Source organism: Natator depressus, chromosome 1 (genome assembly GCF_965152275.1).
Source record: "Natator depressus isolate rNatDep1 chromosome 1, rNatDep2.hap1, whole genome shotgun sequence".
Taxonomy (NCBI): Eukaryota; Metazoa; Chordata; order Testudines; family Cheloniidae; genus Natator; species Natator depressus.
In genome coordinates this window covers 184,606,472-184,633,234 of record NC_134234.1, presented here as the reverse complement: position 1 = coordinate 184,633,234, position 26,763 = coordinate 184,606,472, and the positions used below count along the sequence as shown (strand labels likewise).

Below are 26,763 nucleotides of genomic sequence, written 5' to 3'. Positions count from 1 at the left end.
CTTTATTCCTGTCCACCTGTGTCAGAGGTCATAATACTAGGAGGCAGGCTCCTAAGCATCTCTTCCCATTGTACAGGGGTTCTGCTGGCCGAGATCAGACTGAGGCCTCATTGCATGATCCACCAGATGTTTTCTAAGTCTATACTCCTGTACATGGAGGATCCAACTGGAAAAGATCAACTAATACTGGACTTCAAAGCTGTGGGACATTCTCCAAGGCAGCAGAAGCACTTCAGATAGTCATTGCTGATCAGGAAAGCCCTGATGCAGGAACTACCATTCCTTAAGCCTGGAAATTTGGGCATAATAGTCACTCCATATGAGGGAAAGTTGGGGAGGAACCCCTGAATCTTAACTAGCTAGATACCATAAAAGCCACCACTAAAAATGATCTAATAAGAAATATCTTTACAATATTTACAGGAAAAACACTGAAGAGGAACTTCATGGACAGAGAAGGGTTTCATCTCATGCAGTGGCAGAAAGGAACTGGGGAGGGCGCTGGTTGACATCACCCCTTATGACATTGGTTAAAGCATGAGGAAAAGGTACAGGTGAGGACTAACAGACTCTGCTAGTAAAAATCTTCTGCCTCAGGCACCTGGTGTGCCTCTGTGATCACACTGGAATACACATAGGTACCACCATTCGAAGGAAGATAGTTGGGCCCTATTGTGAATCTGAGGTACATCCTGTGGCCCAGATAGATGCGATATGAAAGTACGTATCCTGCAAGTCAAGAGACATGAACCAGTCTTGAATGTGGAGAGATGGGATGATGGAGACAAGCATTACCATCCTCAACCTGAGATGGCATATGTATTTGTTGAGACTCCTTAGATATAGGATAGGACAAAGACTTCCTTTCTTCTTTGGGATTGGGAAATACCAGGCGTAGAAGCCCTTCCCTTGTATTCCTTTGGAACCTTCTCTACAGCTCCTAGATGAGGAAATGAGGCCACTTCTGATTTCAACAAGCTTTTGAGAGAAGGGTCCATGAAGAAGAATAGGGAAGATGGACAGTGGACCCTATACAACAGATCCCACTCTAGGTCTGTACAGCTGTGTCTAGACATCAATAATTGGTCAAGATGCATCAATATGATCACACTGGTCAAAGACAGATGTTATCAAAGGAGTTCTGAAGAATTCAGAAGATTTGTAGTAACATTTAGATGAAGCTAAGAACTAGGGGATCACTCACCAAGATTCCATCTTGCTGCTACATGCAGTAAGAGGGAACTGTGGGAGGATCAAAACCTCTCCACTCTTGATTTCCTTGCATGGGAGCATGAGACAACACAGGGCACATGCACAACCTCAATGGATACTTAAAAATCTCCAGTCTCATATGTACGCATATCTACAGTGGAATCCACACCAATGTTCTCTCTAAACTTTTTTTCTACTGAGTGGGCTACAAACTCCACTAAGCACTACATTTTTGTCCTTGGGCAAGCTTTCTCCACCACCACTTTTTTTTTTTTTTTTTTTTTTAAAAACACCGTGAGGGATGTGTACAGGTAGGGTTGGGGACGGAAAGCGTGTGCAGGAGATGCTGTCCTAAAGTGTCCTCCCCAGTCTCTCACACAGGTCCCTGTCCCCAGAATTTTCTCCACAGCAGTCGTCTTAGGAGCCTGGCCAGGAGTCTGTGGCATCAGACCACACCTCCTCCAGGCCAGGGTTTCAGACCTCCCCCTGCCAGTTGTTCTCACAAAGGGGCTCTGGCCACAGTTCACCTCTCAGCAGTAGCAGTGGTCACATTCCTTGTACTGAACTGCCAGGTGGGCAAGTGGTGGTGGTGGGGGTGTCCTCTGCTGACCTGATTAGCCATCGTAGAGCTCAGCCAGGTTGCTCACCTGGGGTCCTGCACAAGGGACACCCCAACTGTGTCCCCGATACTAGAAGCACTTCCACCATCTTTTCCCCCCTCCTCCCATCAGTGAAAAGGCACAGCTGCATGCACTGTCACAGTGGGAGGGGTAACGAGCAGAGCAGGTTCTTACAGGACCACACCACACCCCTGCTGGGGCCCCAGAGAAGAAACATAGCAGCATGTTTTCTGACCTGTGCTGTATATACAAGATTGTTGCATGGCTGTGTAGCTTACAAGAAATGTTGATCCACACTGACACATACTCAAAAAGTAATAGTAATACATACATCAACCTCCAGATGGGAATTTCAAAAGCAGAGTCCTTGCCTAACTTTTTGTACATTGAAGTCAATAGGAATTTTATCACTGACATTAATGTGAGTAAAGCTAGGCTAGCACTCGGTATTTCTGAAAATCCCACACTTCATCTCTAAATTAGTACCAATATTTATTGACCCAGAACATAAATGTTAGTTTGGCTTTGTCTGTCAATGTTTGTCTTTTGGGTCAATAAATCTTGATGTTCAGTCCATCAGAGGAATAATGGAAAGCATTCTCTTTTCAAAAGCACAACAGCCAACAAGATTTTTGCCTTTGTCCTGGCTTTCCCTGTCAGGAGTAGCTATTGAGTTCTTGCCACAGGGCAGAGACCACTGCTCTTGTGGTTACCATTGTCTTCCCTGTTCTACTGGCCTTTTTCCACATGCAAGGAGGCAGCCACTGGTGTCAGCAGCAACACCAGAATGTGTACACAGTCCCCCAGGGTCTGGGGTCTCCAACTTCCAACCCATCTGAAAATTGTTTCTGGAAAAGAGTTTCCAATGCTAGCAACTATGCTCAATTCAATATCTACATATTCTAACTAGAGCACTAGCCACAGCCATAGTTAATATTGTCAGAGTGTTTCCATTCTATGATCTTGCTTTCAGTAGTGTATAGCTTTCTAAACATTCTAGGCTCAGTCACTGCCCAAAGAGTGATCTTTTTTAAAAAAGGAAAAACTGAAAAGAAATGCTATTCCACTTACAAAAGTGTCAAAACTGGGGGGAGAGAAGGTAAGGGGTAAAGAGGGATAGAAAGTTGAAATTTGGCAGGTAAACAGTTTCTTCAGGAAGAAAGGTGTCTGTGTTCTTGTAAAAATAGTTTTTGATTTGGCTGAATTAAGAGTTCCATAATTTACTTGAGTTAGGAGTTCGGGCTTGTGAACTAGTTAAATGCTGGAACTTGTTAAAAATATTTCAACACTCTAAATGATAGAGGGCTACACTGTGCTTGCATGCATAGCTAATTAAAGATCATAGTATGAAAGTAGTAAACCATGCCTCATTCAACACACAAAGAGAGAAGGGGTTCATAAAATTTTCCATGTGACCTGGCACTGTAAACAGTTTTGTGCATGAGACATCTTTTTCAGCATCACAGAATGCAAACCTGATTTTGCTTCTGATATTTTGATGCCACCTACCCAAATACTCTAGGCAAATGCTAAAGATTAAAGACCAGATTGTGTAACCCCTACTCATAGTTTCAATGGAACTACTGATGGAGCAACGTGCTACTCAAGGTGAATATGGGTGACATAATTTGGCCCGAAAAAAAAGAAAAAGGAGAGTCCATGCAAAAATACAATATATTAAGAGAAGTTAAGCATTCGTGAGTCAGGAATGGCAAAGTTAAGGCTGCATATGCACAAATTTCACAATTACAGCATATGTCTAGTGAACAGACCCTATTAACTTCTAATTATTTCTGAGATTAAGAATTTTAGACAAAATCAGGTGAATAGGTATTTCTTGAGTTGACGACAGCAAGCCCTTAAGGTTTATTCCAAACTCCTAATATTCCCATAAATAAATGAATGGAGCCAATTGTACATGGGTGCGCAATTCCTGTGAGACAGAATTGAGAAGAGAGATCTTTTCAATTTCTTATGTCTGTCAAAAATTAACATCAGATATAATGAACATTTTTATATCCAATATACTTATTGATCTGCCAGTCAACCATCTTACTCCAGTTCTGCATTGCTTTGTCTATTTTAAGATATGGAATAAGTTTAAAAGGAAGAGAGCTGGAAGCCAAGATACAGCAGCCATTAGAGGCATTTTTACAATGAGCATAGCGCAAATGTTTATTCTGAAGGAAATTTTTAGTAAAGCAAAAATATCTACATATGCTGTTTGTTTACTTCATCATTACTGTGAAATTGTTTAGTGCCAGTAAGCCCAGAATGTAGCCAACAGAGTGTTAACATGACTCACCAACACAGCCTCCTTTAATAAGAAGATGTAGCCCTGGGTGGTTATGTGTCAACATATACTGGACCCTCGCTAGAACGCGGGATTTGGGATTTATGCGCGGTACCGTGTTACAGTGGGGACCGCGTTAAAATGAACTGCAATTAAAGTAATTAAATTTGGGATCCATGGCCACGACTGCATTATATGCAAATTCGTGCTATATAGACACGGGTTCTAACGAGGGTCCGGTGTACTCCACCTAGATGAGAGTAACTTTCACTATTCACTTTCCTAACAAGTGCTGCTCAAACAACTCCATTTCTGGTTATTTGCAGTGTGCTCAGCTTCCTTCTGGAAAGTTGTGACCCTATTTGGGCAAAATTTGCTGTAGCGTACTATTCATAACCTACCAGTATTTAAATGAAACTATGAATCACAACAATATTAGGAAAATATATATAGTAATGCTGCCATTAGTGTGTATCTAATTGTGATAACACCACCACACGCAAGGTAAAAATAAGCAGCAAGTGCATTAACTGTTTTGTTCTGAAGAGGAAGCATCTCAGCAAACAATAGCAGCACAAACTATAACTACATCAGCTGCTTAAGAAACCTTGACAAATGACAACCTGAAGTCTGGGGGTCCTGTGAGGAGCCCTTAGGGGAAGACTGATCAGAGGTGGAGGACTGTGGTGCTGAACCCTCAGCTAGCTCTCGCTGTCTTTGTTGTTCAGCCTTCTTAAGCCTCAGTCGCTGCAGGCCCCTACGGAGTATAGCTAACTCAGGTGCCAAAAATTCTGACAGATAGGGAAAAAAAGGTGTAAAAGAAGAAGGCATAGAACATATAAAAGATAAAAAGAACAAATGACTCAAGAGCAAGGCAACAGATACTACGAGGAATAAAAGCAAAGTATTTCTTTTATATGGCAGCTTATTAAAGTGCAATAATTAGAAGCATAAACAAAATATTTAAATTTGGGTTCTTCCCTTTCTAAAAGTATGAATCACAGGACATATGAAGTTCAGTTTTCATGCTACATGCCCGCCTCCATACCCCCAACTATTTAAGCGATTAACTGAAGAAAATTTAAAAACGAAATATACCAAGATAGATTTAAAATAAAACAAAAAACTTAAATTCATCTTTTTACATGTTCTTGGTATGCCTAACCAAATCAGTACTCTCGGTAAGTGGGAAAAGTTATGCAACCTTAATCCATGAGGTAAAACTTCAAAGACACTTACTTGAATGGTTTTATTTTAAAATGTCATTTAACCAAATAGTTACATAATCCCAACTGCCAAGAGGGAAAAAAAAAAACAACCATCTGAGAAGGGGATTATGGACAGAGGTGACAGATGTCCAAGCAGAAAGCAGCAATTTTTAACATTGTCAACTATTTTCTGGTAGCCTTCAATTTACACACTCCCAAATATGAACCTTTAAAAAAAAAAAAATCTGGAAACACTGCTAACTAGGTCCATAAAGAGGTATCTCAAAAAGGATCACGAAGGTTTCCTGCTACTGGCCTCTTAGCAATAATCTCTCTTTAGATACCATTTTAAATACTTAACTATTCTCACCTTGCCCTCTTCCTACTACTTGTCAGCTACACACTTTTCCTTCAGGTACCAGTCCCATCTCTGATTCACTGGTACTTGCTGAAATCAATTACTACTACCAAGGAGTCTAAATTGTTTCTCCTCCTTCCCTTGCTCTATTCAGGTTTCCTCTGGTCTTGGGTTCCAGTGTCCCTTGTCTATCACCACTTCTGGATATTACAACCAACCAGTTGGTGGCTGATGATGAAATGTAACAGGAAGGAAAAAGGAAAATATATATCCTAAAGGACCCCAGCATGCAAAACAAATATGCCAGGAGGGGTTGTCAAATAACAGAAAACCTGGTATTTTGGGGAATCAAAGTTCCAAGTTTGTTTTAATTATTTTTTAATTATTTCTCAATTGTGGCTAAAATTGCAGTTTCCAGTATTTGCTTAAAGGATTCAGTTCCACTTAGCCCAGAAATCATGGTTATTTAAAAGTTATTAGAAAGTTACCCCTCACATTTTAGAAGAACCGATTTTTCTTGCCTATGAATTTCTGCTTTACTAAATCTTTTAATAGCAGTCAGAATCTTCAAGCAGAAGTTCACCTTGCCAGCAAGTGGAGTCAGAAAACAATAAATGCCAATGGCACATCCCCAGTTCAAAATAAGGTAGAACTTGCTTAAAATTGGGACAAACCTACGGATTCAATGTTTTCCCAATTCATTTGACCATCTAATATAAAGAAAATGTATCCAAAGACACACTCAATGTGTGCATGTCTCTCTGCCACTCAGTTTATGGAAATAAAGTCTGATTAACATTTTATATATGGGTTGTTGCATAAAACTGAGTAGCTTACAATTTATCGCTAGTTTAAAATTAATATTAAAACCATAATAATGAACATTTCCTAGTTTCCATTGAGTGAGACAGACAGAGCAAAAACCAAAACTAATATGTTCATTTTATACCCATATTAACAAGTTTTTGTAAGTGACAGGGCAATAAAAATCTCTATCAGCTATGATTTCCCTCTTAGAGAAACAGAAGATTAATTTCAATCTTACAGTTAAAGGTTTCCAGTGATTTGTCTCACTACAGGAACTTTAACAATGATCCAACAACACATTTGAGAGGTTTCAACTGTACTTCTCTAACAGAATATAAACAATTTTCAGATGAAGTGGCTAATGTGACAAAGATCCCATGTTGTATTATTTTTGTGCTGGTTATTGTCTGTATAGAGTGTTTTTCAAAATGTAAAAGGGCAAGAGTATTTCTGAAATAGGAAGTCAGGCATTCATTGTATGATATACTTTGAGGACAACATAGTATGCAAAGGATTTAAATATGTATTATGATTCAAATAAACAGTAATAAAATGTTTGGGTTTCAAAGGGGAGGTTATTTCAGGTTCCTGAAAGACATGTAGCAAATTATAAAACAGAACAGTGAAAGTTGTTTGCTTAGTAGTCCATTCTCCTGTTCCCTCATGAATCATGCTCTATTTCTATGAAAGTCACCCTGGTCCAAAAGATGGTGACTGCCCTCAGTTTCTTAACACTCACTAAAGCTTTTCTGTCCCCTCCAAATGAACATTCACCATTGCCCTCTCCAAACTGATGGCTGGATCATCTTTGGCTTTTCCTCTCAAGGTTTCCAACCCTCCCCACCCAATCATCTCTTCCCTTTAGGTTTTGTAACCACCTTCTGTTTGCCTTTCCTCCTTTTCACCATTATATTCAAAATACTGCTATTACAGTCCTCTCTTTTTCCTCTCCTGTCACTCACACCATTGCATGGCCTACCACCCTGTCTCTTAAATTCTCCATCCCTTCAAGATCCAATAGTCCTTCTACTCTCCATATCCCCCTCTCATTCCTCCTGCCTTACTGCTACCACTTCCTCCTTCTCAGCTTTATGCCTTCTCTGTAGTTGCCTCTTGCTCCTGGAACACCCTTCTGAACTCAATCTGCCAAAAGCTCTCTTCTTCCTTCAAACGTCTCCTTAAAACCAAGTTCTCCTAGGAATCTTTCCTGTCTTCTCTTCACCAATAAGTTTCTCATTCACTTTCCTTCATTATTTTTCTGTGTCTGGCCTATCTGAAACTGTAAGTTCCTTCAAGCAAGGAATGTATCTTTTCTATGTTTGTGGAATAACTCTAAAGTCATGGTGTTCTACAAGTGATCTGTAATAGATTAAAAAAACATATACAAATAGAGTTTGGTTTTAAATTCTGATGATTATGGGACTATTCTGGGTTATTTTTTTAAAAGCAATCTTTCAGTATTTAATACCATACAGTCAAATGTTCTTTATTTCAACAAGTCACTTTCTGCGTGAGCAGATACAGCTGTAGATACTAGACACAGAATCATAGGACTTGAAGGGACCTCAAGGGGTCATCTAGTCTAGTCCCCTGCACTCATGGCAGAACTAAATAATATGCAGACCATTCCTGACAGGTGTTTGTCTAACCTGCTATTAAACATCTCCAATGATGGAGATTCCACAACCTCCCTAGGCAATTTATTCTAGTGCTTAACCACCCTGACAGTTAGGAAGTTTTTCCTAATGTCCAATCTAAACCACCCTTGCTGCAATTTAAGCCCATTGCTTCTTGTCCTATCCTCAAAGGTTAAGGAGAACAATTTTTCTCCCTCCTCTTTGTAACAACATCTCTCTATGTGCAACTTTACCATCTCAGTGAATCATGTTATTCCTGACCAGTAAGTTACTACTGTAATCACTCCTGCAGGAGAGATTCTGGTTATTCAAAAAGTGGTATTTTTTCATACTCATAACTGAACTAACATCTGAACATATCATTCAGGAGCAGTGTAAGAGTAAAGTATCTGGATAAGACGTAAAACTGAAATCCTAACCAGTTGTGGTCAAAGACCTCAAACATAATTACAGCAAGTTTAAAATCTCCATTGCTCTCAAGACATATGATCTTTCAAACCTGATGTGAAGCAAACTTCCATTAATTTTTTTGGTGAAGGTTGCTTAGTTCCCTGTTTGATAGGAATCTGACAATGGAAGTGGTGCAGAGAGAGAGAGCACACCATCAGAAGGGGGATGTATTGGGAAATAATGGTATCAGTTGGACTCCACATGCTGGCATGAGAAACTTTCACCCAAAGTTTCAGACTTACTCAGAGAAATATAGAAGGAAAAATTTGTTTGTGAGAGTGCATTCTGTAGGAGAGATGTCAGAAAAATGCTGGTACAGAACTACATAAGATTCTCTATAACAGTTGTCATTATGCAACTCACAGCGTTTAATAAAGTAGCCTGCAGCAGTTCTCTTTAACACAGTAGGTGCAGCCATGGGGACAACAGGCCCCAGTAAACAGTGACATATAATGAACAAAGCAAAATGACAGTTAGATCAATACTGGGATTGGCCATCTCTCTATCACACATGAGGGTGGCTGAAATCTGCAGCATTTTATGTATAGCGGAACCCTTGAACTTTTGACAATTTGTGAATATAAACCTTGGTTGGTATAGTATCAGCATCAATATGCTGTGTGCAAACGTTATAGATAACTGAAAGCCCCTGATATTTAATAAAATGGGTTCCTGACTTTCTCATTTATTAGGAGAGATGAACCACACTTCAGTTGGAATGAGTAAAATTGTTGCTGTTTACTTTCTCTATTAGGGAAAATTAACTGGGATACCAGATGAATATTGGTATATTTGAAAGTTTTGGGGGTTTTTAAAATTACCTTTAACAAACATCCATTTATATCTTTAACTTCTCTTTCTTCCATGTTTTTAAGCAGCAGTACTGTCCTGCCCCTTTCTGATAATGTCCCAGAGGGTCTGACTGCAGCAGCCATAGCACAGTGAATGGCACTCTCTTTCCTCTTATGGCTGCTTCTCAAAGAAGATTGGGAGATGGGGAAAAATCTCATCTCTCCCTCATCCCAGCACATCCACTCAGGGCCTTGGAGAGTTGGAACCAGTCATCTCCTCCAAGGACAGCAACTCACAATGCCTGCAATAAGTATCAGAAGAGAGAGGGTGGACCTTACACAGTACTGCCTCCCCCATATTTTCAAAAATCACAAGTCAAGCCTCAAAAAACCCATGAGATTTTTAAAAAATAACAATTGGGGGGCAGGGATTATTTTCCTTCTAGTTTCTCAACCTTTTGGGTGCACTCAGGTCTCATCTTCAAGCTTCTCTCTATAGCCATAAGGACTATAAACTTACTTTTTTTAAAAAAAACTGAAAGCTGAGATTCTCATGTAAACACATGACTCTAGAAGCTGGGGCTGTAGGAAACACACCAGTTATTGTGATATTTGTGAGAAAATTGTGGTAGTTGGCAACACCTCTTGCAGGTGGTATTCCTGGCCTTCTACTATGCACCCACAGGAATCCAGGACAAACAGTGCCTCTTCTGCGTATTGGTGCAGAGGGGTGTGACTCAGCCTTGTAGCTCTCTCCCACAAAGAGATCACTGATATTAACAACTAGGCTAAATTCTCCTTTCATTTACACTAATGTAAATGTAAATCTCCATTTAAGACAAGGAGCTACTTCAGTTACAATATTAGAAGTGAAAATAGAACTTAGATTATTAAATGGGACAGAATACACTACAAGGTGAGCCCTGTCCATCCAGATACTTTCAGCAGGCAAAACAACTCTGCCCTAGTTGATTCTGGCATAGCTTCTATAGGTCCTGGGTGTATATACGGGCTGAAAGGGACACATCATTCCAGATTTCCATTGATGAACAAAAGATGACAGATTTTGCTATTCATTGTGTTGGAGCTACTGCAGCCAAATCTCAGCAGGAGGGGTAGGGTATCTACTTATATGCCACGAAGAAGACAGTTAAACAATACAAAATATAGGGTTTTTTGGTTTTAAAAAAAAAGTATAATTAGTTTTTAAAAACAAGATTAGTAATTCTACTTGAGATTCTCTCTTTGTGAAAGTATATTTCTTTATAGCCACACTTTAGAGTATCAGGTAACAGAAATATCTAATCCACATTCATGACATGCATGACCTCAACAAGACTATAAATCAATTACCAAAAATGTGTCAAAAACAAAATTGTAGTTTGTTATTTAAGTAATTTGATCAACCATGGCATATTGGATTGATTTCTCCTCACCAGACTGATGGAGTGTAGAATGAGCAGATGCCTCCAAAGATGGTCTTTGTTCATTGTCAGGAGAGGATAGTAAGGATGTGGAAGGGGGGGTTTCTACTGAGGAAGATGTTGAGGGAGCTTGTGCTGACATTGTAGAGGATGAAGAGGATGGAAGCTGTTCAGGACCATCCACTTCCATTGCAGTCTCTGATTCAGCACTTGGTGGTACGTTGCTAATAATGGAGGCATCTGGTCGACTGGTTCCACCTTTGGGGGAAAAAACAGCAAATGCACATTTACAGAGGACTCCTTTGTATGATCATTTAATATTTTGCAAACATAAAATGTTCTGTACTGTACAATATACTAAAACTAGTTTGTGCCCCAGAAAGCTTCCAATCAAAAAGATCTTGTACATCCAACCCCCTCTTTCATGTAAAAAAAATCCTTGTATTATCAATAATTCTGTTTATCCTTACTAAAATAAGTTATCACCTCTAGACCGAGATCTTCCTCGTCCTCGGTTGCTCTGCGCAACTTCACTAGCTTCTTCAAACCATCTTGATAGCATGTCTGACATCCTCTGCATCAGAGAGACGTTAGGACTTTGCTCCCCTGTAAAAATAAAGATATTGAAATTTTATCTGCAATTTTGTAAAGAAGCAAGAGACGCTTTTCTTTTTCCATATAAAAATACAGTACTGAAGTTATACAAATTGGTATCCTCGGAGTGAAATCACTTTTTCAGAGTAAGACTAAGTTATTCTAACTCGTATTGCAATTTGAACAGAGCAATAAACTAAAAAAACTTCAACTTTCATTCTGCTTCACAATTAAATTGGAATTTCCCTATATCTGACTTTCTGTAACTGAGTTCCACTGTATTCAGTTTGAACACTTGTTATAAAAGTTAATAGGTCAGCTGTTTCAGATTCCCACAATTATTATTATTTTATTTATTATTAAACAGGACATTTTTACTAGATAATACCTTAAAAGCAGGAAAAGTGATTTACTGATTATTTCACTATCTAATGTAAGCGACAGAAGGGAATTCAAATTTCCACAGATTTCACTTGCCCAACTGACATATATCTAGTTAGAAGATGCTGTATTCAAGAACACAGTTAAACATATTATTTGTATTACAATATTGCCTAGAAGCCCTAGTCATGCACCAGAACCCCATTGTACTAGATGCTATACACACAGAACAAAGACACAGATTGTTAACCCCTTGGGGTGGAGACTAAGCATAAGACAAAATACAACAGATGGATAGATAAGCAGGGGAATTACAGGGAAACAATGAGACAATATATTGGTCAGCATGATAGGCAGTGTTTGCAGCAAACTTGCAATTCAACCCTTGTAAAAAAAATTGTACGAACCATGACAAAGGAGAGTTTTGATGAAGGATTTGAAAGTGGATAATGAGGTAGCTTTGCCATTGTTTACAGGAAGTGCCTTTCAACTGTGACAAGCAGCATGGGAGAAAGCATGAGGGTGTTTGTTTGAAAATTTAACAAGTGGGCAGTGGAAGCTGGCATCATTAGCCAATCCGAGGTGAATATTGACAGCTTGATAGCAAAATAGACGATAGATAGGATGGGGATCGACTGTGACGGCCCCTGAAAGAGAAGAAAAGTAGCTTATGGTTGATGTGATAGAGAAGGGGGAGCAGTGAAAGGATTCAAAGAGAGGGGTGACGTGGTCAAAGTGACAGACTAGGAAAATGACCTTTGCAGCAGCATTCTGGATGGATATGAGTGGGGCAAAACTGCATTTGTCACAGCTAGAGTAAAGGATGTTGCAGTAACCAAGATGCGCAACGAGAGCTTGCATGAAAGTTTTAGCTGTGTCGATGGACAGGAAAGACTGTAATTTTAGATATGTTATACAGAAACAAACAGCAAAATTTAGATATAACCTGGATGTAAGGACCCAGAGAGAGGTCCAAGTTAAAAATAATACCCAAGTTATAGGCCTGAGTGACCAGCAGGGTGATGATGTTGTCCACAGTGTTTGAGAAAGGGGCTTGGGCAGAGGAGGGAGATTAGGAGTTCTTTTGCAGATTGAGCTTGTTGCTAGACATCCACAAGAACAAGTCAGAAACACAGGCCAAGATTTTAGTTTGGACAGAAGGAGACAGGTCTGCAGGAGAGAGGTAGATCTTTGTTGTCAACATAGAGATGGTAGTTGAATTTGTGTTTGCAAATGAAATTACCCAGAGATAAGGGGTAGAGGGAGAAGAGAAGGGAACCAATGACAGAAAGCCCTGTGGAAGCCCTGAAGAAAGATCAAGGGCAGATAAGGAGGATTGTTCAAAAGACACAATGAAGGAGTGATTATAGAGGTAGGAGGAGAACCAGGAGAGGACAGTGTCACAGAACCTAAGACAGACATGATTCCAAGAAGAGCATGGTCAGCTGTACCAAAAGTGGCTGACAAGTTAAGGAGGGTAAGTATGGAGAACTAGTCCTGAACTGTAGCTATGAAGGAGTCATTTTTTTTTTTTTTTTGGCAAGAGTGGTTTCAGTGGAATGCAAGGGACAGAAGTTGGATTGAAGAGGAACTCCAGACAGCAATTGTAAACAGTGCATTCAATGAACTTAGAGATGAAAGGCGACTGGGTGACAGTTGGAGAGGCAAGTGGGCTCAAGGTTTGGTTTTGTAAAATAGAGATTAGAGCATTTTTGTATTGTGAGAAGGAAAAGCCAGAAGAGAGCAAGAAGTTAAGGAGAAGAGTAAGGTAGGGCATGAGCACAAGGAAGATCCGGAGACGGGATGGATTCCACCAGAACAACTGGAGGGATTAGAGGAGGAGGGTAGATAAGAAAGGCGATGGATATAAGGTGGAAGGATGAGGTAATAAACAGATAATTTAGCACAACAGAAGTCTCAGCTTACCCACTTGCCTAACTAATACAATGTAGCTGCTGTCCCCAGCACATCAGCCACTATTTAGCAATATCAGATGAGAGTCAAGGTGCTGAAGCTGCAGTCTTAATGAAAGAGTAGGATCTTGGAACTAGGCATAGCTCATAAAGGAGGCTGAGTGAAATGGAGAGAAGAAAGGAAACCTATGGAGGAGCAATGGAAGAAATATTCAGACAACTTAGGTGACAGACAACCTCGGTGACAGGAAAAATGAGGTGGGTGGGGTTGTAGTCCTTGAATTTGATACACTTGCATGTATCCCAGAATTTGGCAGTACTGCAGTCAGCCATTTTGTATGTTCAACCATTGCCACTGGAAACCCAAACATCACATAGCAAGGAAAATCTTAGGCCCTGAGAGGCAAGGTCAGGGATTAAGGTTTCATGAAAATAAAAGGAATGTGTTGACAAATGACCTTGGTTTTAGGCCCCTCTGATATAAGTTTTATTCTTGTTATGATTAGAAATGCTTTGCTAATAATGAGAATAATGAATTTTCATTGGCTATTGCTAGGAAAATTGTTAGCCTATCAGAGGCTATTATGAGTTACAGAAGAACCTCAGAGTTACGAACACTTTAGGAATGGAGATTATTCGTAACTCTGAAATATTCATAACTCTGAACAAAACGTTATGGTTATTATTTCAAGTTTGCAATTGAACATTGACTTAATACAGCTTTGAAACTTTACTATGCAGAAGAAAAATGCTGCTTTGAACCATCTTAATTTAAATGAAACAAGCACAGAAACAGTTTCCTTACCTTGTCAAAAAACTTTTTCCTTTTTAAACTTCTCCTTTATTTTTCAGTAGTTTACATTTAACACAGTACTATACTGTACAGTATTTGCTTTGTTTTGGTCTCTGCTGCCTGGCTGCGTACTTCTGGTTCTAAATGAGGTGTGTGATTGACCAGTCAGTTCGTAACTCTGTGGTTCTACTGTATGTGCTTTGTTTGGAGAAAATGTATAAAAAGTTTCGTTAGAAAGTGTGCTTGGGAGCAGTCCGAGGAAGTTTTCTTTAGGCAAGGATCTGACATCTAAAATTCCCCATCAGCTGGATAAAAACTGGAACCTGGACACCCAGTTGTTGATCCCTTGAAACCATCTTAGATAAATATAAAGGTTTAAGATGCTCTAAAACCTACTGTGACAGCATGTGTGTGCGCGCACACATGCTTAAAATCTAATTAAAAATAGTTTGCATCAATTATATCTAGGGCTCTACCAAATTCACAGCCATGAAAAATGCGTCACGGACCGTGAAATCTGGTCTCCCCTCCCTCCTGGTGAAAACTGGTCTTTTGTGTGCTTTTTACCCTATACTATACAGATTTCATGGGGAAGACCAATGTTTCTCAAATTGGGGGTCCTGCCCAAAAGGGAGTTGCGGGGTGGGTTACAAGGTTATTTTAGGGGAGGTCATGGTATTGCCACCCTTACTTCTGCGCTGCCTTCAGAGCTAGGTGACCAGGGAGAGGCGGCAGCTGTTGGCCAGTTGCCCAGCCCTGAAGGCAGCACCTCACCAGCAGTAGTGCAGAAATAAGGGTGTCCATACTATACCATGACACCCTTACATCTGCACTGCTGCCTTCAGAGATGGGCGGCCAGAGAGTGGCGGCTGCTGACGGCCCAGCTTTGCAGGCAGGGAAGCAGATGTAAGGGTGGCAATACCATACCATGCCATCCTTTCTTCTGTGCTGCTGCTGCTGGTGGTAGCGGCTCTGCCTTCACAGCTGGGCTCCTGGCCAGCACCCGCCGCTCTCCAGCTGCCAAAGTCTGAAGACAGCACTGTTGCCAGCAGCAGCACAGAAGTAACGGTAGTAGTACTGCAACCCTCCCTACAATAACCTTGCAAACCACCCCCCCACCACCACAACTCTTTTTTGGGTCAGGACCCATACGATTACAACACAGTGAAATTTTAGATTTAAATAGCTGAAATCACGAAATTTACTATTTTAAAAATCCTATGACGGTGAAATTGGCCCAAATGGTCCGTGAATTTGGTAGGGCCCTAATCATATCAGATGGAGGAACTGCGTCCCCACTGATTTATTCCTGACACCGCCTGTAGAAAATCAGGAAAATTACCACTGCCTTGGGTTCTGAAAACCCTGGGTAATGCGGTGGGTGGGTGGGAGTGTGTAAAGATAGTGTGATTAAAAAAAAGGAATTGTTAAATTCACATTAAGCACACACAAAAAGAAGACCTAAGAAGGAAAAAAAAGTATTTTCTGTAAACATGAGTTTTCTTAATTTTCAAAGGTTTGTGTGTTGAGATACATACAAGTGTCTTCCTGTGACCCTGAATATTCTTTTGATGGGGCAAAAAGCAGCAAAGCTTGTGATGTATTTTAAGATACCTAAACTTTTGGACAATTTTAAAGCATATCTTTTTACCTCAAAGCGTTACATAATTTACTTCCATTATTTTCTTGGTTTCTTGATTTTTTCCCCCCCATTTCCTGATACTTTTTTCCTAAACTTCTTGTTGACAAAGTTGCTAGGCTCATGTGGCTAAAGACCTTTTAGCCATTGATTTCGAACACGTGCCTAGGTGTCTACAGCACACAAGAAATGAAAGGCTGTACCTTAAGCTATTACTCCTGTAATTCTTGTAAAATAAAACAACTCTGCAATTGTTTATAAATGTTTGAAAGATTTTTTTGCTGAAAAAAGAATGGACATCCGAGGCAGCAAAAAGATAAGTGGACTTGCCATTCCTCTGAATACCTGTGAGAGCTGCCTAGACAGATGGCCCAGAGGAAGAAGAGAGGAATGTCAGAATCACACCACAGGCCAGAGCTGGAGTTTTTCATTTTTCTTTGTTGCTTCTCTTTTTCTAATGTTTGTCAGTTTTGCTTGGTTCCAAAAACACTTGCTGCAGAGGAGGGAAGCAGGATGAACGAGAGAGTTTTCAGTATCCCTCTCAAACTTCAGATCATCTGGAGATCAGAAGTGACTGTTTATGTGAGAAGCTAGAGGGACAGAGAGACCATAGGGTCATGGGAAAGGCTTGAGGCAAAAGGGATGGACACACAGAAGTTTTCCGAGGTAGGAAGAGGTGAGTGGAAGAGAAGACCTAGAGGAGGAGATGAGAAAAAAAAGGACAGATTTTAGGAAGTAGGAGAACTAGCACAGCCACTTTTCAAAACCTTTTCAAGACAGACCATTGCTAATATGAGTAAGTAGGTAACCAAAAAGAGAAGAACAGTGAAAAAAGTAAAAAGAAAAAAAGAAAAAAAAAACATAACTGCCAAGAGGAGAGGATGCAGACAGAAAGTGAGGAGCAAGAACCAAGTAGGAGCTGTAGCCAAGAGGTGATGTGAGAAGAAATAAACTTAAAAAATGAGTGGGGCCTATAGAAGTGTGGAGTATAAAAAAAAAATCACACAAACACACGAAGATAAGCGAAGAGATCATTATGGATATGCAGATGAAAATGCACTAAAGGGCAAAGGGGAAGATGTCATTAAAGAAAGACAGCAACGTTCCACAAGCTTTCCAACTTAAAATGCAATAGGATCACTGTTCGCTGACCCCACTTTATTATTGGCAAAGCAATTTTTGGACCTATTAACTGCCTGTATTAACTGCGTCTGGTTCCAGCCACTGCGTAATACTACTTTACAGATGTGAAAGCATAGGCATCTAAATTAAACGACTTGGCGACTGTCACTAATGAATCAGTGGCAGAATCAGGATTGAAACACTATTGTTTTGATTCCTAGTCCAGATTTAATTATTGCACAGTATTTCCTCTTGTAGCTTTAGCAAAAAGTAACGCCATATCTACATTAAGGAAATTCACACGGATGTAACTACATCAATGTAGTACATTAGTGCAGCTTGATTCAGTAAGTCTTATTTCACACAGGTACGGCGCACCTACACTATTAACTACACTGATTAGAATTTCCCTAATGCAGACAGGGCATAAAATTTACTACATTCAGTACAGCAACATTTTTCATCTTATGTTAAGCTATAAGTGAAATATTCTAAAATTTGGGTATGATCCTTAAAAACTGCAGATAATTTTGTTTTTAACACTTTATATACTTCAGGAATACTAGAAACAACAATTAAAATAACCACACATTACCATCTCTTTCTCGTTCACTCTCAGGCCTTGCTCTTGGTCCCGTATCTGACCAATCCCCTCTTAGTCTCAAACGTTTAACAGGAGGTTGCCGTAACTAGAAAAATAAAGATAAGCAATAGTATTATATAAAAACTAAAAAAAACCCGGCTTCCTACCTTTCATAACTGTTATTCTTCGAGATGTGTTGCTCATGTCTAATCCATTCTAGGTGTGTGCGCATTCATGTGTACAGTTGGAGATTTCTGTCTTAGCAGTATCTGTAAGGTCAGCTATGGCCACGCTCATGCGCTGGTATATTAGGTGCCGCTGGCCCTACGCCCTCTCAGTTCCTTCTTGCCAGCAACTCTGACAGAGGGGCAGCAGGGTGGGTAATGGAATGGACATGAGCAACACATTTTGAAGAACCACAGGTACGAAAAGCTAGGGAACCATTTTTTCTTTGAGTGCTTGCTCATGTCAATTCCATTCTAGGTGACTCTCAAGCAGTATCCTTGGAGGTGGACTCAAAGTTCACGGTCTTGCGGCTTGCAGCACTGCTCTGGCGAAGCCAGCATCGTCCCAGGCCTGCTGGGTAAGTACGTAATGGGACATGAACATTGGACAGACAACCAGGTGGCCCTACAGATGTCCTGGATAGGCACTTGAGCTAGGAAAGCTGCCGAAGAGGCTTGTGGCCTGGTGGAATGGGCGGTTACGATCACTGGAGGGTGCACCTTTGCCTCATCCTAGCAGCAGCAAATGCAGGCAGTGATCCAAGAAGAAATTCTTTGCGCAGACACTAGACGACCTTTCATCCTGTCGGCCACCGTGACAAACAATTGCATCGACTTACAAAATGGCTTGGTCCTTTCAAGGAGGTTAGGTTTTATAGGAGGTTAGCACAACCTAGGGAATGCAATCTACACTCCTCTGACTTGTGGTTTTGGAAAAAAACAGGTAAGTAAATGTCCTGGCCCGTATGAAACTTGAAGATTCCCGGCTCCTCCCCACCTTGGGCAGAAAAGCTGGGTGCGGCCGCAGCTGGACCTTGTCTTTGTAAAAGACATTATAGGGCAGTTCGGAGGTAAGCGCCCTGAGACCCTGCAGGCAGATGTTATTGCAACCAAGAAGGCAACCTTCCAGGAAAGGAGAAGGAGAGAACAGGAAGCCAGAGGCTTGAAGTGGGAGGTCCCGTGAGCCATGACAGCACAAGATTCAGGTCCCACAGAGGGACGGGGTCCTTGACATGTGGGTAGAGGCACTCAAGGCCCTTAAGGAATCTGGCAGTCATATCCTGGGCAAAAACCAACCTGCCCTCAAGAGGCGGATAGAAGGTCGAGATAGTGGCCAAAGGGACCTTGATAGATAAAGGGACAGGCCGTGGAACTTGAGATCCAGATGGTAGTCCAGGATTAACTGCAGCGAGGCCTGCTTGGGCCGAATGCCTTTATCCGAGGTCCAATAGGCAAACCACTTCCATTCAGCCAGGTAGGTAGCTCTGATGGAGGGTTTTCTGCTACCCAACAGTACCTGCTGGACACCAGACGAGCACTCCTGCTCCTCTGCATTTAACCATGCAGCAGCCAAGCCATCAGGTGCAGCACTGCCAGGTTTGGATGCAGAAGACTGCCGTGGTTTTGGCAGGTCCAGCCTGAGCAGTAGCTGTAACAGAGCAGCCACAAGAGGTCCAGCAGCGTGCCAAACCAGCGCTGGCGTGTCCAAGCCGGCACTATGAGGATCACCTTCGCCTTGTCCTGCTTGATCTTCATGAGGATTCTGTGAATTAATGGCACTGGGGGGAAGGTGTACAACAGAGCCCCCGACCACAGGAGCAGAAAAGCATCTGACAGGGAGTCTCTTTCGATCACCTGAATACAGCAGAAAACGTGGTATTTCCTGCTCTGCCTGGATGTGAACAGGTCCACTGGGGAGTCCCGCACCTCTGGAAGATGATGCTGACCACTTCCGGATGGAGGGACCACTCATGACAAGACTAGAAGGTCCTGCTGAGGCGATCTGCCAAGGTGTTCAGCTACGAGATGGATGTCGTATTGTACGCAGAAGTCCCAAAGCCTGAGGGTTTCTTGGCAAAGGGCAGACGACCTTGCTTGTTGATATAGTAGACAGCCGTTGTATTGTCTGTCAGGACCTGGACCATCTTGCTTCTTATGTGAGGTAGGAAGGCTTGGCAGGCCAGGTGAACTGCTCTGAACTCCCTGACGTTTATGTGTAGGTAGTGATCATGACTTGACTAATGACCTTGCATGCTGAGATTGCCCAGGTGGGCTCCCTTCCCCAGGTCCGAGGCATCGGAGATAAGGGTCATCGGCGGGGATGGAGCAGCGAAGGGAACCCCCTCCAACACAAAGGCAGGATTCTGCCACCATGCGAGTGATGACAGGATGGGGTCTGGGACCTTGACTACCAGTCCACGCTATGTCTGTTGGGGATGTAGACCGATGCCAGATGTGCCTGCAGGGGCCTGAGTGTGGAAGGTGTAACCTGAAGATACTACATTAAGCATCCAATGGTCCGAGGTCAGCAATGACCAGGCCGACTGGAAGGTGCGCAGGCGGTTGAAGAAAGAGTAGGAGGGTGGATCCTGGGATGTGACTGGGACACCGTCCTCGAGCACACCATCAAAATACCTGTTTCTGGCCTCCTTGGTTCCTGGAAAGGACAGACTGACCAGACAAATGGGAAGACAACAGGTGTCACTGCTTAGACCCCTTGTCTCTATCCTTTATCCTATAGATGCTCAGTCAGGGAGTTCCCAGGACCTAGACTGGGGAGGCGGAGAACGGAATGGCTTTCTGGCCTGCTGAAGGGTATGAAGGTCAAAGGCGCGGAGGGTGGCACAGGAGTCTTTAAGGCCGGGGAAACTTGCATCCATGAGCTCAGAGAAGAGCCCTGCCACCTCAAACAGGAGGTCCTGAATGGTGGCCTGCATCTCCTGGGGCAACCAGGAGCTGCGCCTCATGACTACCATAGAGGTGACCACCTTGGCCGCCAAGTCCGTAGTGTCCCAGGCCACATGGAAGGCCCCTCTTGCCACCACTATGCCTTCTTCCACTAAAGTGGCAAAACCCTGGGCTTGGTCTTGTGGGAAGGTCTCCCTGAATTTGCTAAGGGAGTCCCACAGATTAAAATTGTACCTGCCTAACAGGGCCTGGTGGTTAGACACCTGAAATTGCAGGCTGGCCGTTGAATAAATTTTCCTGCCAAACAAGTCCAGTCTCTTGGTGTCTTTGTTTTTTGGCATGCCACTGACTTGGCCCTGCCTGTCCCTTTCATTAACAGCAGACATGACCAGTGATGCTGCTGGAGGGTGTGCATGCAGATATTCTAACTCTTTTGCAGGGACGTAGTACTTCTTTTCCGCCTTCTTAGAAGTAGGCGGAATGGAAGAGGGGGGTCTGCCACAGTGATTTGGCATTCTTAAGGACCCCTGGGTGGACGGGCAGCGTGACCCAGGTTGGGGTGGAGGAGGATATAACATTAAAGAGGTCGGACTCCTCCACAAAGTCAATTTTCAAGTTCAAATTGGAACCCACTCTTTTAAGGAGGGCCTGGTGCTCCTTGAAGTCGTCGGGGGTACTGCCCATTTGTGAGGGACTCACCATCACTTAGTCCGGAGATGACAACCACCGGGGGAGGGTGGAGTCCCCTTTCCTCTCCGGGAACAGTTCCTTATGCATTGGAGCCTCCTGCGCTGCTCCTGCGTTGGATTCAGTACCATGTTCAGACTCCGGTGCCAACAGTGCCAGAGGCAGTTTGTCCGAGGTGGCAAGGGAGGAATGGTGGGAATAGGGGACCGGCATTACGGGCACACCCCATGGGTTCCAGTATGGCCATTTAGTGTGCCACTATCTCTGCTGCCATGCCGCTGCTGCTGCTACCGTACCGTTCTCACAGGTCGGTGGCAAATCACTCTTCCTCATTGAGGGGCTGAACTCCTGGTCCAACTTGGACCACTGCCATTCTGATGATCAGGGCGGAGCCTTTGAGGCCTGAGTCTGCCAACTGACCCTGGTCAGCAATGAGTGAGACAAGGCGAGGATCAATGCCTGCCCGATGAGCGGTACTGGGGAGTTGGAAACTGGTGCTGTGATAGGGAGCAATCCCGTCCCGATAGGGACTGATGTCTGCAACCAGCGGTTCTCAAACGGGGGTCCACGAGCCCTTTCGGGGGGCCACAGAGCCCCGCAGCTGAAACCCGGTGCCTGGAGCCCCAGCGCTGAAGCTGGGAGCAGTGCAGGGCTGAAGCCAGCGCCCACCCCTGCCCCGAAAGCCAGGAGGGCCCTCAAGCAGATATCCCGCCCCTTTTGGGTTCTAGAGCAAAAGGTGTTTTTTTTTTGTTTTGTTTTTGTTTACAGATTCTACATTTGTCCTTTCTATGGGACTCCCCCAAGCACTTCAAATAGCTGTTGTGGGGGTCACTAATAGGCATCGGCCCGTTGCATGATGAGCATAGTTAGAAGCCGGGGGGAGGGGGGAGGAGGAGGAGGAGGAGAAGGGAGAACAGGGCATGCCTACCAAACTAACTAACACTTAACTTAATGGCTAACTAAGTACCTACAAACTATAAACAAAGAAGATAGACAATGGGTTGTAAAGAACCGCTAACACTTTTGCAATGCAAGACAGGCACTTCGACCAACCGTCATGGGCAGTAAGAAGGAACTGAGAGGGCGTTGGGCCGGCAGCGCCTAATATATCAGCGCATGAGCATGGCACTCAAGAGGGTACCACAGCCAACCCTACGGATACCGCTAAGGCAAAAATCTGACGACTGTGCACGTGGGCGTGCACACACATCTCGAATGGAACCAACATGAACAAGGACTCGAAGAACATTGAGTATATAGGTGAAATAAGACAATGTTAACGCCAATTTTAGCCACACAAAAATATAAAATTTCAAGCTATGACTCCCAAAACAGCCACAACCCTACCCCTTGCACAGAGTTTATTCTACACAGTATTAACTTTAGTGCATTAACCAAGGCTCTGTTTATTCCAAAATAAGTGGGGCCTAGATTCTGCAGCAAAGTCCCTGGACTCAGCAATATCCCTAGCAATTCTACAGTAGCCAGAGTTCTAATTTAAATGGTGGGCTTGAATTAAATATAAAAATGAATACAGTCAGTACAGTAACTTGTGTTGATATTAAATCAAATTTATTTTACCATGCATTTTTATTTTCTGTATGATGCAGATTTTTGCACTGATGACACATAACTATACCTTAGATCAGTGGTTTTCAAACTGTGGGTCATGACCCAGTACTGGGTCACAGAATGTAAGGCACTGGGTCATGGCAGCTCTGGTCAGCACCACTGACTGAGCCGTTAAAAGTCCCGTCAGCAGTGCTGCCCAGCTAAGGCAGGCTAGTCTCTACCTGTTCCAGCACAGAGCTGCACCCCAGAAGCAGCCAGCAGCTGGTCCAGCTCCCAGGCGGGGGGCCATGGGGCTCTGTGCGCTGGCTCCGCACTCCCATTGGCTGGTTACCAAACAATGGAAGCGGGGGGGGGGGAGCAGTGCTTGCGGGCAAGGGCCACTTGCACTCCTCCGCCTAGGAGCTGGACCTGCTGCTGGCTGCTTCCATAGCGCAGTGCGGTCTGCAGTGCCAAGACAGGCAGGAAGCCTGCCTTAGCACCCCTGCTGCACTGCTGCCCAGGAGCTGCCCAAGGTAAGCCCACACCCCAATCCCCTGCCCCAGCCCTCCAAACCTTCCTGCACCCCAAACCCCTCATCCCTGGCCCCACCCCAGAGCTTGCACCCCCAGACCAGAGCCCTGATTCCCTCCCCCCTCCCCCACCCAAACCCCTCATCCCCAGTTCCATTGTGTTATGGGCAACAACAATTTTCTTCAACTGGGTCACCAGAAAAAAAAGTTTGAAAACCGCTGCCTTAAATACTGTCAGGGGCAGGAAGAGGAAGTAAAGGTTTTGGTAGCTTAGGAAGGGGCAGCTAGGACTCAGACGACCTAGAAAGGCAGTTCTGGACTATGCAATAAGCATATTTACTAAGTATTTCTGCCTAGACAATCAGCAGTGAAATAATACTGAAATTTAAATTATCTTTAGTTTTGAATGAAAAAGCCACTGAGGTAAAGGGGGAATTTGTAGCTCAAAACTATTGTTTCAGACAGTCTGCAGACTCAAGAAGATAACACTACACTGCATTCACGTTTTCAAGGCTATTGTCACAGCCATAGCATATTTCCTTTTACAGGAAAAAAAAGATTCTGGAGCAAAATTCTGTAGTAACAGGGGGATTCCAGAGCCAATTCCACACGTTTGTAATTGCTTAATATACAGGTACCTCTTAGTAGTACAGTTGTTCTGAACCTTTGTTGCAACCTCCCGCTCCCCAGTGTCTTGGCAGCGAGGTCACCCACCACCAACCTGAATCCCTTCACTCCCTGCAGTCTCTCCTTTCTTCTATCTGTCATGTAACTTTTCTGTTCTTTCTCCTTGTCATCTTTTCTTTCTTTCCTATTGTTTTCCATTCTTTTACATGTTTTTGCTGATTTCTCCTCACCCACTTCGTTCCCCACTCTCTTTGGTAGCTCTAATCACTTTCCCCATTCCCCAGCAGGCTACATGATTCTGGAGGTACAGGACCATACAAGGCTGAGGAAAGTACCATGAGAGCAAAGAAGAGAAACTTGAGGTGAAAGGCTGCTGCCTGAGCCTGTAGCCCTGAATCGTGATCTGTTCCAGCAGTCAGATACATCATGGGCCACAGTGGGAGCAGGACAGGAAGGTGAGAGGGTTTTTGAGGAGTCACCTTCAGCAGCCTCTTTGGATAACTTCACCGAAGAGTTAACCTGGGCTCTTATTCAGGTGTTGCCATTAACCTGGCTCTCCATCCATACACACACAAACTTTTGACCCAAGTTCTATGGTACTCTCAACCAGGCCCACTTGGCCCATTCCGAGACACAAACTAACACCCAAGAGAGGCTTTCATTTGGACAGCTAAGCCTTCACTATCCAGGAGGATGCAGGTTAAGCCACTCAAGTTCTGATAGTCCTCCAATGACCTTCCCACAATTCCTCTTATGCCCAGGACTGAAGTTTTCCCACAAGCACAGAGTGGCTCAGCTTACTGCAGCACAAAGAACATGGGATATGCTCCAAGAAGGCCTAGCACCTCACATAGGTGAATTCAGTATGCATCCGATGAAGTGAGCTGTAGCTCACGAAAGCTTATGCTCTAATAAATTTGTTAGTCTCTAAGGTGCCACAAGTACTCCTTTTCTTTTTATGGATACAGACTAACACGGCTGCTACTCTGAAATGAAGACACTGTAACTTGAGTTTGGTTTATAGTGTGGCTGCTCACCTGGCATTAGGCTAACCCAGGTCCTGATCACTCAAGTAACTTTGCAGTGAAGATACATACTTTGTAGCATGCATAGGGAATGCGGGAGTCACCGGGGATGTTAAGGGAGGAAACAGAATCCTGCCCAAACCTTGTTTACGCTCTCTTCTGTCCTGCCACTCCCTTCCCTCTCAATCACCCTTGGTTAGGTAATACTCCCTTAATACACGTTCTACACAATGAAGAAATGCCTGAGGTGTATATGATCAGAGAAAATGGTGCTGCTGCTGCCGACAAACAGAAAGATTCTTCTGATGCATTCATGTGGAAACAGATGAGAATGCTGCCATGGAACCCATAAGTAGTAATGAAAGGGAGAAGCAGGAGAAGGAACTTTCTGATCAGTGGCAACCTAATGACCAGGAAAGGCTAGAGGTGGAGGGGAACTCCATCTCTTTTCATTTACATCACCAAGGCAAGTGCTCAACTGCACAGAAGGTAAAGCAACAGCTTTAGATAAACTGCTGTTATTTTCACCTATCTCAGTCACACCTGTTCAAATCCAGCTAAGGTTAGCAATGACTGAAAAATGCCATATAACTGCTATTTGGCAGTCTATGTGAAATGAGTTGGTGGTCTCAGTCTAGTCCCACATCAAAAAAAAAGACATCACTATGGTTGGGACTGTGACACTCTAGTTGGCAGTCTCAAAGCCACCAAGAATTAAAAGGGCAAGGAAATGTCAACTCCCCTCTTTGCTCCTTGAGGTGGTTCTTTCAGGTAAAGGTACACTGGCAGGGAAGCATGGGGAATCTTACGCTCACACTTGACTATGCTGTGAATAAATTCAGAACATCAATCTCCAGGGCTTATGATCTGGCACCTTCCACTAGGTAAAAGTTTACACAAAAATTTAAGAAACACTAGATGAATCGTTCTAATTTGGTTTTATAACTGTCTGACAAGCTCTTAAATAATGGCTTTCAAAAAAAATCTTAAATAACTTCATCAATATAAACTAATTTACTAACAGGCCCTGCATAAATTTAACAACAAACATTTTTCATAAATATCACTAAGTACTTAATGTAGATTTATGTGCAATAATTTATGAAAAATCTTTTGCACAGTACAGCACTTATGAGCAAGTAGTGTGTATACCCTTTAGTAACCTTTAAAATATGTTGACTAATAAGCTTTCGTAAAGACTTGGACAAAAAAGGCCATTGATAATTAAACCTCTGCAGTATAAAGGAGCCTGCACAAGTGAGTAATATACGGTTTTAGTGGAATTTTGTAGACAAAAATTCATTTTGAATTAAAATGTTGAAAGTTTTCATAACCTATAGAACATAACATTCAACTTATGAAAATTATATATTTAAAAATACTTCTAGATTAAAAGGTATTCAAAGATTATAAATTAGAAAAAAAATGTAATTTTTCTCTTTTCTGTTTCACGTGTATGGCACACAGTTAAACAAAAACTTATTTTTGTTACTGAGACATACTATTTTAAAATACGTATCAATGAGTTCCTGACATGTCTGTTGATCCTTCTTGTTGCTATTTCTGTCTATAGAGAAATATGCTGTTATCACACATTGCTGCTTCT

At 42.7% G+C, this 26,763-nt stretch overlaps 1 protein-coding gene across 6 annotated transcripts in view; it reads right to left on the bottom strand.

The window, feature by feature from the left end:
- Window positions 1-26,763, bottom strand: part of DCAF6 (DDB1 and CUL4 associated factor 6) — a 159,469-nt gene that overhangs the window by 67,833 nt on the left and 64,873 nt on the right. For 3 of the 6 annotated variants that reach the window (XM_074972256.1, XM_074972268.1, XM_074972258.1), the window contains exons 8-11: window positions 17,838-17,931; window positions 11,287-11,406; window positions 10,813-11,058; window positions 4,749-4,916 (exon numbers count right to left, since the gene is read on the bottom strand). In XM_074972256.1, the coding sequence (XP_074828357.1) occupies window positions 4,749-4,916; window positions 10,813-11,058; window positions 11,287-11,406; window positions 17,838-17,931 (628 nt within the window). The remainder of the gene's footprint in view (window positions 1-4,748; window positions 4,917-10,812; window positions 11,059-11,286; window positions 11,407-17,837; window positions 17,932-26,763) is intronic. The other 3 variants (XM_074972278.1, XM_074972288.1, XM_074972298.1) reach the window with 1 other exon arrangement.